Below are 13,457 nucleotides of genomic sequence, written 5' to 3' on the forward strand. Positions count from 1 at the left end.
TGAAAATAAAAAGCACCCAGTTCTTATTTTATGGGCACAATATCTCCTTGGATTGTGTTTATTAAAAACTATGAGTTTTCTCATGGTTACTATAGTATGATACCTGTTTCCTCTGAGGTTTTTGTTTTTTCCTTGATTTTTCCCAGTTGGGAAACAAATTTAGTTAGTTCTGAACTGAGTATGTGATTGAACTTTTGGTAGAGAGACTTCATTACACCACAGTGTGACCTTTTAATTAAAATATTTCCCAGTGTTGAGCCTTAAGCACACATCTCTAGAAGTATTTGAGATTCAGCTGACAGTTCATTTACAGATGAGCAGAGGAAGATGAGTTGACTGTCAGATGAAATGGTACCATTCCATCTAATGCCTCCCTTACATGGATGCAGTGCACTGTGGGGGCTGGACTGTCTGTGTCAGAGTGCCTAAGTCTGTCTCTTATCAATACATGGATGTATGGTGTGAAGACAATGGCCAGGGACTCACCTCCTCCCTAGGTGACTTTGGATCATCCTCTCAGCTTTTTTTCTGCAGTGACCACAGCTTCAGTTCCCAGCCTTTCCCAGAGTTCTGCAGGACAGATCGATTTAGTTTCCTTGGACATCAGCCTCTTCTGACACATTAACATTCAGTTTTTTCTCAAACTTCCTCAGTCAGTTACAAGTTTCCAACACTCTTCCTTTCTTCTAAGAACCTCTTGCTGTCTCCTGTTCCTGGTCTTGTCTTCTGTTGTCTTTCTCATGGATGGCTAGAGCGATTTTGTTCCTTTACTGTTATTTGGTGAAGATTTGGCAGAACCAGCAAAGAAAGTTGCCAGTTACACCAAGAGTGTCCCATGGTGACAGTGCTGTGGGAGTGTGAGGTCACCAGGTTACACCAAGAGTGTCCCACGGTGACAGTGCTGTGGGAGTGTGGGGGTCACCAGGTTACACCAACAATACCACGGTGACAGTGCTGTGGGAGTGTGAGGTCACCAGGTTACACCAAGACTGTCCCACGGTAACAGTGCTGTGGGTGTGGGGGTTAGTCTCTCATGTCAAACCAGTAATTCCTAAACTAATCACAAAGCTCAAAATAAAATCAGATGCTGCTGGACGCAGCAAGGCCCTTCTCTTAGCATCGGCTCCAGCAGCTGCCCGGCCACATGGTCTTCAGCCTCCATGCCAGATGCTTCCTTCCCGTGAGGCTGCTGGTTGCTCACAGCAGCCCCATGTGGAAGCCCAGATGCATTGAGGCTAAGTTACTAGGTATGGAAGTAGAGGAGCAAGGGAGAGCTGAGGTATGAGTAGCGTGGGCTGACTCCCAAGCACTGGCGTTCCACCCAAGCAAATGTGCCTTCCCCTGGGTTGTGCGATGAGATTTGAAGAAAATTGATTTCAATAAGAACTACCCGTACTGCTGGACTGTTGTTTTGCCCCCCCCCTTTTTTTGAGATTTATACAATTTTGAAATGACATTTTTGTTTATAATAACAATTTTGAAAAATCTGGCACCTTTAAATTGTTAATTGGATGTTTAACATTGTAATATATTTAAAACCCACAAAAATCCCAGCAGAAAAGTTTGAGTGTCCCCATGATTAAACAGGTAGGGAAGGAAGAGTCCTAGAAACCAGAATACTGACAGTGGCCAGGGTTGAAGTGGGCACAAGTATTCCAATTCCAAACCCTTGTTTTCTTTGAATCGGGTCTCTGGAATTCTAACCATGAATGTTGTCTAACTGTCCTTCCAGATTTTTGCCCTTTTCTTCCTACCATAAAAAGGAGAAGTACATCCCAATGATACACTCATCGAGCAAGTACAATCCTAGCTCTTACGGACAAAAGCACTTCCGAAGTCAAGACCCTAAAAAGTGGATCAGTGACAAGGTAGGTTGGTGATGTGGTAGAAACGGCTACGTAGTGGGACCTCTTTTAAAAGACTGAGGACAGACATTAATGCTAGTAAGTGCAACTCTTCTCAGTACAGTTATGGCCATCACAATCATGAGCTTATTTGAAGCTGTTGTTGGAAAGATGGCACAGCTGACCTGTGTCAGTGAGATTCGCATTAATTCTTTGCATTATTGGGTCTTAATGTATGTTTTATGATTATATTTCCTATAATCATGAATGTGGATCACTGACTTTGACAGATGACCAGGGTTGGAGTTTGAATGTGAAATCCCAGAGTGGAATGGACTATTGATCATGGAGGCCAGATATTTCTGTCTCAATCTCTGTGCATATATATCTACATGTACAGAAAAAGAGACATGTGATTGGCATATACAATGTGAACTATACACACTTGACACATATATGTGTATGTAGTATGCACATTTATAAAGTGTACAGAGCATGTAGGTTTTAGCTGGCATCTATAAGGTGTATTTTTGCTCTTGCTACTATAATAAATTACCATGGAAAATCAAGTGACCAAAATGAACAAAGTTGCAAGTGTCATACTAGCTCATTTAAAAATACATTGGGTTGCCATAGTAATCAAAACAGAATGAATGGTACAGGCAATAAAAGACACACTGGCTGATGGGATAGGAGAGAAAGTGCAGAAATATGCCCACATGTACATGCTCAGTTGATCCTCAGCAATGTGACAAACCCAATGGCAGAAGGGTAGTCTACTCAACAGACAGTGTTGAGACAATTGATATTCTTATGCAGGAAAATGAAATTGGATCCTTACTTCTCACCATATTAAAAAATCAACTCAAGTCATATAACATAAATCCTGAAACTACTAGAGGAAACAGAAAATCTTTTGATATTGGGCTCAACATCACTTTTTGGATATGACCTCAGAAGCACAGGCAGCAAAATAGAAGTATACAAATGAAATTGCATCAAACTGAAAAGCCACTGATCAACTGTGGTGGTATTGTGTTCCCCCAAAATATTGTGCACCCTGATAAATTTATCTGGGGTCAGAGAACAGACAGCCACTAGATACAGAGCCAAAAATGGTGGCTAGAAAATGGGTCAGAGCAAGCCATAGGAGAAGCTGGGTGGTGGTGGTGCACACCTTTAATCCCAGCACTTGGGAGGCAGAGCTAGGCAGATCTGTGTGTGTTCAAGGATACAGCCAGCATGGAGACACACGCCTTTAATCCCAGAAAGCAAGCCTTTAATTCCAGGGAGTGACGGCAGAAAGAGAAAGATTGTATAAAGTGTGAAGACCAGAAACTAGAAGCATTTGGCTGGTTCAGCATTTGGCTGATTAAGCATTCAGGCTTTTGAGCAGCAGTTTAGCTGAGTTCCATTTGGATGAGGACTCAGAAGCTTCCAGTCTGAGGAAACAAGACGAGCTGAGGAACTGGCAAGGTAAGGAAGCTGTGGCTTATTCTGTCTCTCTGATCTTCCAGCATTCACCCCAATAACTGGCCTCAGGTTTGATTTTATTAATAAGAACTTTTAAGAATCCTGCTACAATCAACAGAGAGACATTCAGTGGGATGAGGAAGATGTTTGGAACTATACATTGTAAAAAGGGTCAACATCCAAAATGTATAAACAATTCCTATAGCAAAGAAACAAGCAGATGTGTGTGCACACCTATGTGTTGGTGTGAAGGCAAAGGCCTAGAAAGATGATTTTCAAAGGAAAATATAGAGGTCTCTAGTGAGTACATGGACAAGATATTCAACATCACTAAAATTATCACTGAAATGCAGATTGAAACCACAATATATCCTCTCATACTTGACAGAATAACCATTTCCATCAAGAAAAAAAGGAAAATGTTGGCCAGATTGTGAGAAAAGGGAACTCTCATTCTGTTTGTGTAAGGGTAGACTAATAAAGCCTTTGTGTGACTGTTTGACCTACCAATCAGAACTGTGAGTATAAGTCCAAAGGGAATGGAAACAGTATGTCAAAGAAGTAAGTAGACACCATGTTTACTGCCAGGACAGCCACCAAAGATGAACGCATATAGAAATGGGGTACACACATAGTGAAATATTGTTGTGCCATAAAAAAATTCAAAGAATTCCTGTTATTCATGATGTGGATGAACCTGAGAGACTTTAATGCCAATGACAAAGGTCATGTACAGAAAGATAGATACTACACCATGTGAGTTAGAAAATCAGATTCATGATAGAGAATAGAATAGTGGGTCCCACGGGCTTGGAGATGGAAGTGGGCCAAAGTCTGGCTGCAAGGACTCTACACTGTGGCTCTCTGCGCGGGGTGGCAGGCAAGTTGGGCATTGGGAACAGTCATCCTACCCTTTTGATACTAGAGGAAACCAATGTGCCCTGAGTGGGAGAAGCAGAAGCCATGATGGTTTCTGATTGTCTTGTGGGGTCATTCTTCTATTTCCTTGAAGAGCAATTGCCTGGGCTGTAGAGTACAGAAGTCATAGCCTGCCTCTGCCATCTGCTTTCCTCCCCATTTAGTTCAAGCTGTCAGTGCCTTCCTCTAAATCAAGCTCTATCCAGACTTCTGCTCAGGAGTTGAATAAATCCAAGTTGAACCATCAATTCCTTCCTATCTCAGAAAAACAGTGTTGTCTCGGCTATGTCATGTGTTCCTTTAAGAAGTGCTTTCAGACTTCATTCCATCTTAATCCATAATGTAAATACAGGATTTTGAGGGAGAGGGAGTAAATACTTCGAACACACCACAAGGTACTTATCTTTGTATTGCTGTGAAGAGACATCATGACCATGTTAACTCTTATAAAGGAAACATTTAATTGTGGTGGCTTGCTTACAGTTTCAGAGGTTCAGTCCATTATCATCATGGCCAGGAGCATGGCGGCATGCAGGCAGACATGGTGCTGGAGGAACAGCTGAAAGTCCTACATCTTGTAGTCAACAGGAAGTGTACTGACTGTCACACTGAGGGGAGCTTGAGCAAAGGACACCTCAAAACCCACCCCCACAGTGACACACTTCCTCCAACAAGGTCACACCTCCTAATTAGTGCCACTCCCTTTGGGGACCATTTTCTTTCAAGCCGCTACAGTACCTTTCATGTCAAATATTTTGATTTATTATTGTTATTGGTGTGGGTGTGTGTGAAGGCATGTACATACACGACACACATGTGGATGTCTGAAGATGGCTTTCGGGAGTCTGTTCTCTCTTTCTACTCTGAGCTCCAGGTATGGAAGTCAGCTCCTAGGCTTGCTGAGCCATCTCATCTATCCTTTGAAGTTATAGTTAGTAAACGTCATTCTGTTTAAAGGCATCTTCACACTAGCAATTCCAGGTATATGGTTTGAACAGTAAGCTCGGTTTAGGAACTGATTGGCAGACTGAGGTGGGATTTATCTTGTCATTTTATAAAATCCCACAACCAACCTATTCTCTATGTTTTCCACCAATATGCAACACTCCTGAACACAAAGTAGATATGAGCTCTATTTTGAATGTTTACAAATGTGATATGTGTTTCATTTTCTAATCAATGTAACTTTTCATGTTGGTACCTTTTCACCATTTGGTGGAACTGAGCCAAATCCTTCCTTTAAAGTCTGAGTGACTTTAAGCATGTTCATCTCTGTCATAGTAGGAAAGATCCTTGTGGAATGTTCTCTTTCCTTAAATAGAGTCATGCTTCTTTGCTGTGGCATGTTCTGTATGTCAAATGTGTTGCTCTGATTGGTTAAAATAAATGAAGTACTGATTGGCCAGTAGCCAGGCAGGAAGGATAGGGTAGGTGGGACAAGGAGGAGGAAAATTGTGGGAAGTGGAAGGCTGGGTGGAGAGACACTGCTAACTCCTGCCATGACAAGAAAGATGTAAGGTAATAGTAAGCCACATGCCACGTGGCAAAGTATAGATGAATAGAAATGGGTTAATTTAAGATAGAAGAAGCAGATAACAAGAAGCCTGCCACGGCCATACAGTTTATAAGTAATATAAGCATCTGAGTGATTATTTTATATGTGGGTTGTGGGACCATGGGGGCTTGGTGGCACCTGGAGAGAAGCTCTCCAACTATACTTCTTTTCAGAGTTTTGTGGCTGATTCACTTAACATAGTCCAAAATTGTACACTCGTCTGTCTGTCTTACTTAAGCAACTTCATAGAAACAGAAACATTTGAATACTCACTAGAAGTAAGAATAGCTTTTTTTATTATTTCAGAAGACTCATTAGAGACAATCTTTAACTCATGAAAATTAAGTGAAGAAAGTATAGATTCAGCAAATGTTATTAAAGCACTGCCTCCCCAGCCCTATGCAAATTGTGAGGAGTGTGAAGAGCTCCACCTTCCTCCTCTCTTTCTTGTTCTTCCCATTTTCATTTACTCTTCAAATGGCGATACCAGCTAATCAAATTATCCTTCTGGGGGCATCCGTGATAATACAATACAGGGTTAGTTGTTTCACTAATTGTAAAACCTAGGAGTTACTGCAAATATTTTATATTTTGACTTGATGCTGAATAACTTGGGTAAGAATTAATAATTTTTAGGTAGGTTTGTTTACCATTCGACACTTTTAAGCAGTGTCTCATGGTGTATGTGTGGTTAACCTGCTAACTTACTAACGAGATCTGAAGCTTGTGGTAATCCTCTTGCACCTGCTTTCTGAGTGTGGGAGTTCCAGTTGTGTGCTAATACACCTGGCAGTTCGTTTCTTTTTAGAAAATGTGATTTCTTGATCTTGAGAATTAGAGACCATAGCTTATTACTGGAGGGTTAGAGCTAATCTTAGGAGACTAGAGTTGTTGTATTCACATGCAGAAGGATAAAAGGACACAGGGAGGTGGAACATTTATATACATTAAATGTGCATGGAGGACTGAGGATGTGGCTCAGTGTTAAGGCTCTTACTTAGCATGTGTGAAGAGTTGGCACTCTATCTCCAGCCCATCGAGAACAAACAAAGCATAGTTGGTTGGAGGCAGAAGATTGATGTCATTAAGTACCAACTCTACCATTGGATACAGTAGATTGATGTCATTAAGTATCCACTTGTATTTTGCTTTTGTTTTGCTCCAAAGAGCTTTATACAAAAAACCATAAATTCAATTAATTGAGAGAAAATAGTATTATTTTTTTCCTAAAAATGGAATCAGTAATAAAAAATAATGTGATATATATTTTTTTTCTTTTTTACATGTGTTTGTATCAAGCTTGCATATAGCATGCTTGCATGTGTATAGGCAGTTTTACATGTGTGTGGATATGTGTGTGGGTGTGCAAAGCTGACATAGATATCCTTCTTCCTTTGCTGTCCATGGGTCTCTCACTGAACCTGGAGCTTTCTGGTTCTGGCTAGTCTAGCTAGCCAGCTTTCACTAGAGTCTCTGTCTGCCTGGGACTACAGGTAGTTGCCATGCCTGCCAGGCTTTTAACTTGGGTTCTGGGGATTCAAACTCCTGTCCTCACACTTACTTGACAAGTGCTTTATCCACTGAGCCATTTCCCCAGCCATATATTGTATTGCTTAAGAAGTAAAAATAATGAAATAATTTATATATCATGCAAATTACTCATATTTCTTAAATCTACTATGAACTTCACCAATTAAGCTACTCGATTTTAATTCAGTGTTTCAAGTAATCAGATTTGGAAGTTGAGGTAAATACTTTAGTATCATAATTCCCTATAGTGCTGAGCTCTGAATGTGTGTGAACTAAAAACTCCTGGTCAATTAACATTAATGTCATCTGTTCAGATAGGTCTAGGAGTCTGAAAATCAACAGTTCTGCACACACAACATATTTTGTTTGTTGAAATACCCATGTTCATATTTACCGAAGCAGAGGTAACCATCTCTGTCCTTATCTGAATTGGAATGGTCTTCTGTCTTTCTTTAATGAAACCATTTCCTGTTTCCCATAGTTTTCAAAAATCAGGAGAGACACTGAGGATGGTTCTCATTGCTAACTCATTTCTCCATCCTCCTGATTACAGTTGAATTAGGATAGCAGACCTCCCTGCTGCGCATCTGCGCATGCACTTGGGCCCCAAACATGATTGTATATGATTGTATATGTGTACAAAGCATAGGAATATCCAGCACTCCAAAGAAATAATTTGGGGAACTAAGCATATTGCACAGAACATAAAGCTGACCTTCCCTGTCCATGCTTTGGGAATGGAGTAGGATGGGGAACACATCACGGATTTAATGTGCCACATCGCCTTCTGCAGAAACTTGGGTGGGACTGCGAGGTCTTGCCGACTGCACCCAGAGATTGAATCTGCTGTCACTAGCATCCTGATGATAATGAACATTCAGCTTAACGACCGTGATTATGATGATCGTAATTGATGTGCAAGTGCTGTGTGGGGGTCGTCACAGTTGAGCTGTGCAGCACTGAATGCTCCTCGGCTGGGACAGTTGTGCTTGCAGGCTGATTGGGATAAAATACGCCTTTCTACTCAAACAGGCCAGCTTCGCAGAATTTCAGGATCCTTCTGTGCTTGCCGATCTATGATTAGGCACTTGCTGAACAGCAGCCCTTCACAGTTGTTTGTTTGGTGCAGCCTCGTTTCATTAGGAAATGTAAACAGTAAAATAATTAGGTGTAATTGAAGGAAAATATTTTGCTCATGAGCTGGCCTTAAATAATCAAATATATACAGTTCCTCCCCCCTCCCTCCCTTCTCTCTGTCTCCCCCCACCCCTGTCCTCAGTAAGCTCAGAGGTTGGCCCCTGTGACCACCCTTGTTTAGTCTTGCCAAACTTGAATAAGTTTGAGGACAAATATAAAAATTTTGTGTTATAATTCTAGGCAGTTCTATATATATTTGTTTCACTCTGCTTTGCCTTTAAGAAAATGGAACAGCAGAGCCAAATGTTTCATTGTTTAAAGATAATATTCAACCCACAACACAGTGTATGTGTATAAGACAGGCATGTTTACGTTTGTGTTTACTTTACTTTTTAATCACTGTTTTCTTTTAGATCAGTTTGTGGCACTCTATTAATTTTCAATTAGTTATTTAAATGACATCAAAGAGTTTCTGATTTGACTTTTTAAGTGTAAATAGAAATAGCATATGCAGTGATATATCTGGGATTTTGAAAACCTTAGTTCCCACTGCATTAGCCTGTGATCACTAACCCAAAGGTTCGGTTTGCATCTCATTCTAACACACTTGGTTTGAACATTGAACAAACATAGTAGAGTACAATTTTGCAAAGAAGCATGGTCAGCCATTTGAAAAGACACTTTGTACATATAACCCAGTGTCCCAAATTGAGCAATGTCTGCATCCTATTATTAATAACCAAGAAGTACTGGAGAGATGATGCTAAACACTTGCCCCTGAGACCTGTAGAATTTACATCACCCTAGGTGAAACACGCACCCCAGCTGTTCATCTGTACAGTGGTAGAGGGCAAAATCTTTGCTTGATGCTTCAAAGTTTTATAGCTTTTACCATGAAATTTCCCACTTGAGGTTTTAGTCCGATGTAGTCAGTGGTCTCTGAAAAGTTCCCTTTGAAGTTTTAAAATCTCCAAATCATCAATGTATCCTGTCTTTCATGCATTTTTGCTAAGCCAGAATAACAAGAGTTAGACTCATATAATAATGATCATGGACTATCTACCTCTGCCCTGCTCTGTAACTGAACTCCTAAACTTAATTTTCCACATTTTAAAGTCTCCAACTTGCTTTTGTTTGGTTGATTTGGTTCTCTCTCTCTCTCTCTCTCTCTCTCTCTCTCTCTCTCTCTCTCTCTCTCTCTCTCTCTCTCTCTCTGTGTGTGTGTGTGTGTGTGTGTGTATGTGTGGTGTTGGAAAAGAGGCAAAAGCCTCAATAGAATGCACCCCCCCTCCCCGTGCCTATGGATGTTCTCAGAAGTGTGGACATTAATTTCTCTCCATGAGATCCTGGTTATTTGACTTGTTGAAGGAACAGGTTTAGCAGTTTATGAGATGCTAAACCAGCATGAAGATTCTTCAGACAAACAAACAAAAACAAAAAATTAAATGTAGAGCTGCCATAGATGTCTATACCACTCTTGGGTATATACCTGAAGTAAGCTAAGTCAGCACATCACAAAAAATGTTTGCCTCCCATGTTTCCTTCAGCACGATTCCAAACAGATTGGCTATGAAGTCAGCCTAGACGTCCATCAGCAGATGGACAAAGAAAGACAATGTGGTATCGTGCACATGTGCGAACGTGGGCACACACAGGAATTGATGTCTCCTCAGGGCCTGTGAATTCACTTGCCAACACTGCATTCTTGTGGCCCCATTGCTGCCCAGCCTGTGTGCACAGAACCTGAAAGGCAGACAGGAAGTGGAGGGTCTGCTTGATATAGCCTGTAGAGTCTCTTTACTTAGTTGCCATTTTTGGATTTAATTTGCCTAAAGGTTCTGAATGTTTTTCATTGTCTAGAGAGATTAACAGTGTTACTAGGATATAGCTGCCAGGTTACCATTTGAGTTTATTTTCCTAGGAAAATTGTACTTTTCAATGAAGAAACTTAGAAATTTTTACTATTTCTGGAAAATTGTCTTCAATAATAGTTTTCTTTCTATATTATTTATTGTGTCATGGATTTTAACTATATTTAATATTAGATTTTCTTTGCTTATGTTTCATTTCTCTTAAACATTTATTTATGAGTGTGTATGTGTGTGTATGTGTGTGTGTGTGTTCACAGTATGTACAACCAGAGAGGGAAGGAGCCTAGGAAGGCCAGAAGAAGGAATCAGGAATCAGATTCCCTGGAGCTGGGATTACAGATGTTTGTGAATTACCAGACATGAGTTCTGGAAACTGGTTCTGGTCCTCCTCAAGAGCACCAAATGCTCTTCTTAATAGCCCAGCCATCACTTCAGCCGGTCTTCCATCTGAACTGCTTTCTCTCTAACGCTTTCTCCTTATCTCTTTACCATAGTTCCTCCTTTTTAGTTGTTTTTCTGCTTTCTTTTAATGGGATTTATTAAATTGACACTGAAATAAATTTCCTTTTGGCCATGTATATTGTACCCTCATATTTGATATAGTCCGTCTTTGTCCTCAATTTTTCTTTTCTGTGGAATAACAACAGAGCTTCCTGTGTTTGTTTTGGTTTTAGTTCATTTCTGAACTTTGTCTCTAAGTGTGTGATTAAAGTATCATGTGTAAAAATAGCTACTAATGGTTATTTGAGGAAATTTAATTCATTTTGGAATGCTGCTTTTTTGTGTTGTTTTCAGTCTAACGATAGTTTTAATAAGATTGCTCTTTTTCATGTTCTTGTACATTTTTATGGACAGGGATCCCTCTTTATACACCACCCCGTGTGTGTGTGTGTGTGTGTGTGTTTAGCAAGTGATTATATAAGGGAGTAGAGAGCCTCTAAGGGGCTCGGGATTGCAGAGAACATGAACTTCCAGGTCTCAGGGAGCATATGTCTTTATGTTTCAAGGAACTGAAAGGAGGCCCTTGGGGCTGGAGTTGAGTGTGTAAATGTGTATTTATTAGGTGCTAGAGAAATGTCTCATTGATAAAGTGCTTGCTGCAAATATGAGGACCTGATTTCCCTAGCACCGACATAGAAACAAGGTGCAATGGTGTATCTACCCATAATCCCACTGTCAAGGAGGCAGAGACTGTTGTGGCTTGCTAGCTAGCTAATCCAGTCCAATTGGCAAGTTCTAGGTTCAGCAAGAGACCCCAGAGAGAGAACTCTTGAAGAAAGTACTCAGTGTTTATTTTTGGCATCCCCAAGTACACACATATACCAATACACTCAAATACACTAACACACACACTCACAGAGTATGATGGATTCAGGAACCTTGTTGCTAATTCCTACAGATGAACTCTGGGATAAATTAAAGACTTTGGTTTTCAAACTGGGGGATTTGAAAGGTTTCAAGCAACGTTGAAAGATGAGATTTGTATTTTCAAAAAAATCATTTTATTTCAATGTGGATAATTACTTTTAGAGAGGCCAAAACAGAAGGGGAAGAGACCAGTTGGGAATAGTAGTCCAGGCAGGATTTAATGATGGTTTATTCTAGGACAATGGAAAGCAGACTTGGAGAGATGGAAATTATTTCAGAAATACTAAGAATAGAAACAATTGTTATGCTAAAATTGAAAATGAGTTAAATGCGATAGAGTTACAGAAAAGAACATTTGCTAATTTCCCATCAATTTCCGTGATAGGAAACTGGGTTAATAGCAGTAGTCCTCAATGGAAGAAAAGGAGGATCAGAGTTTGGGGACAACCAGAGAGAGGAGACCTTCAATCAGTCTCAGACATATTTGAGTTTGAGATGACTTTGACTCTTCTATTGGAGATGTCAGAAAGAGGGCTAAACAGTGAGGTCCATTTCTTGTAAGATCAGTCTTAACTAGAGTTTCAAAATGGAATAAATTGCTTCATGAGAATAGACTAGGATAATAGTAGAAAATGAGGTGAGAGGGAAGATAGGAGACATCTTGAGGAATGCCAATATTGGTGGCCAGTGGGTGTAGGAAACCCCTTAAGGGAAACAGTTAACACATGAGAAAAATCAAGAGAGCCATGTTATCAAAGAAGTCAAGGAGAATAATGCAGTAGGAAGAAAGGAGTGATGAGCCATGTCGAATGATGCCATGGAGTCAGATCAGATGAGTGCTGAAAAAGCCCCACAGATTTAGCAAGGCACAGGTCACTAGTCCTATCAGGAGCTGATTTAATGACAGTGTGGAGACCAAGCCAGACAGAAGTCACTGTGAGTGAGAAGCAGAGGAGGAGCGACTGTACCTAGAAAATCATTTGAATAGGCTCAAAAAAGAGAATCATAGCTGGGAAGATAGAGGAGGTAAAATGCCTTAATTTTGTTTTTCAGATGGAAAACATTTAGCCATGAACAAATTACACTATACTATATACATTTTTAGTTAATTTTCTGTGTCTTACAATTTTATTTACCTTTTATTATCTTTTCAAATTTTTATAATATTGGTGATAAAGACACAGATATTGACATCACTTTCTTATTAAATCTACTCTGTGAGCTGTTTGCAAAGGGTTACCTCACATTTGGGATATTTAATAAAACTAATCTACCTCTTCTGTAATTCCTCAGTTGGAAAATGTGGTCCCTTGATGATGATCTGAGCTTTGAAAAATAAATGGATTCTGAAGAGAAAATTAGATGGTACTTATTAGGCTGCTACCAGCAGAGCACCCCACTCTCCTGTGCCCTCTGCAGTGTGACTGGCTTAGCGGCAGCATCAAAGAGAACACTATGCAACTCCTTGTTTTTTGTGTTTCCTTAGACAGATCCAGTAAGGAACCTCCTCCCTGACACCACCCACTAAATTCCTCCAGCCCACACAATCCTCACACCACACACTGGGCTTTCCCTGCACTCCCCCTTCAGAAGACCTCTCCCAGCCCTGTGGTGGTGTGCTCCTATAACCCCAGCACTATGGGGTAGAAACAAGATGACCTGTCTAAGTCTGAGGCCGATCTCATTCATATAGTGAGTTCCAGAACAGCCAGGGCTGCATAACAACACTGTCTCCAAAGCAATCAGAAGGGAAACACTCCC

At 40.4% G+C, this 13,457-nt stretch overlaps 1 protein-coding gene across 1 annotated transcript in view; it reads left to right on the forward strand.

The window, feature by feature from the left end:
• Positions 1-13,457, forward strand: part of Spata17 (spermatogenesis associated 17) — a 171,108-nt gene that overhangs the window by 116,726 nt on the left and 40,925 nt on the right. The window contains 1 exon segment of the mRNA XM_036202045.1: positions 1,733-1,868. Coding sequence (XP_036057938.1) covers positions 1,733-1,868 — 136 coding nt within the window.

This window comes from Onychomys torridus, chromosome 11 (genome assembly GCF_903995425.1).
Source record: "Onychomys torridus chromosome 11, mOncTor1.1, whole genome shotgun sequence".
NCBI classification, from domain to species: domain Eukaryota; kingdom Metazoa; phylum Chordata; class Mammalia; order Rodentia; family Cricetidae; genus Onychomys; species Onychomys torridus.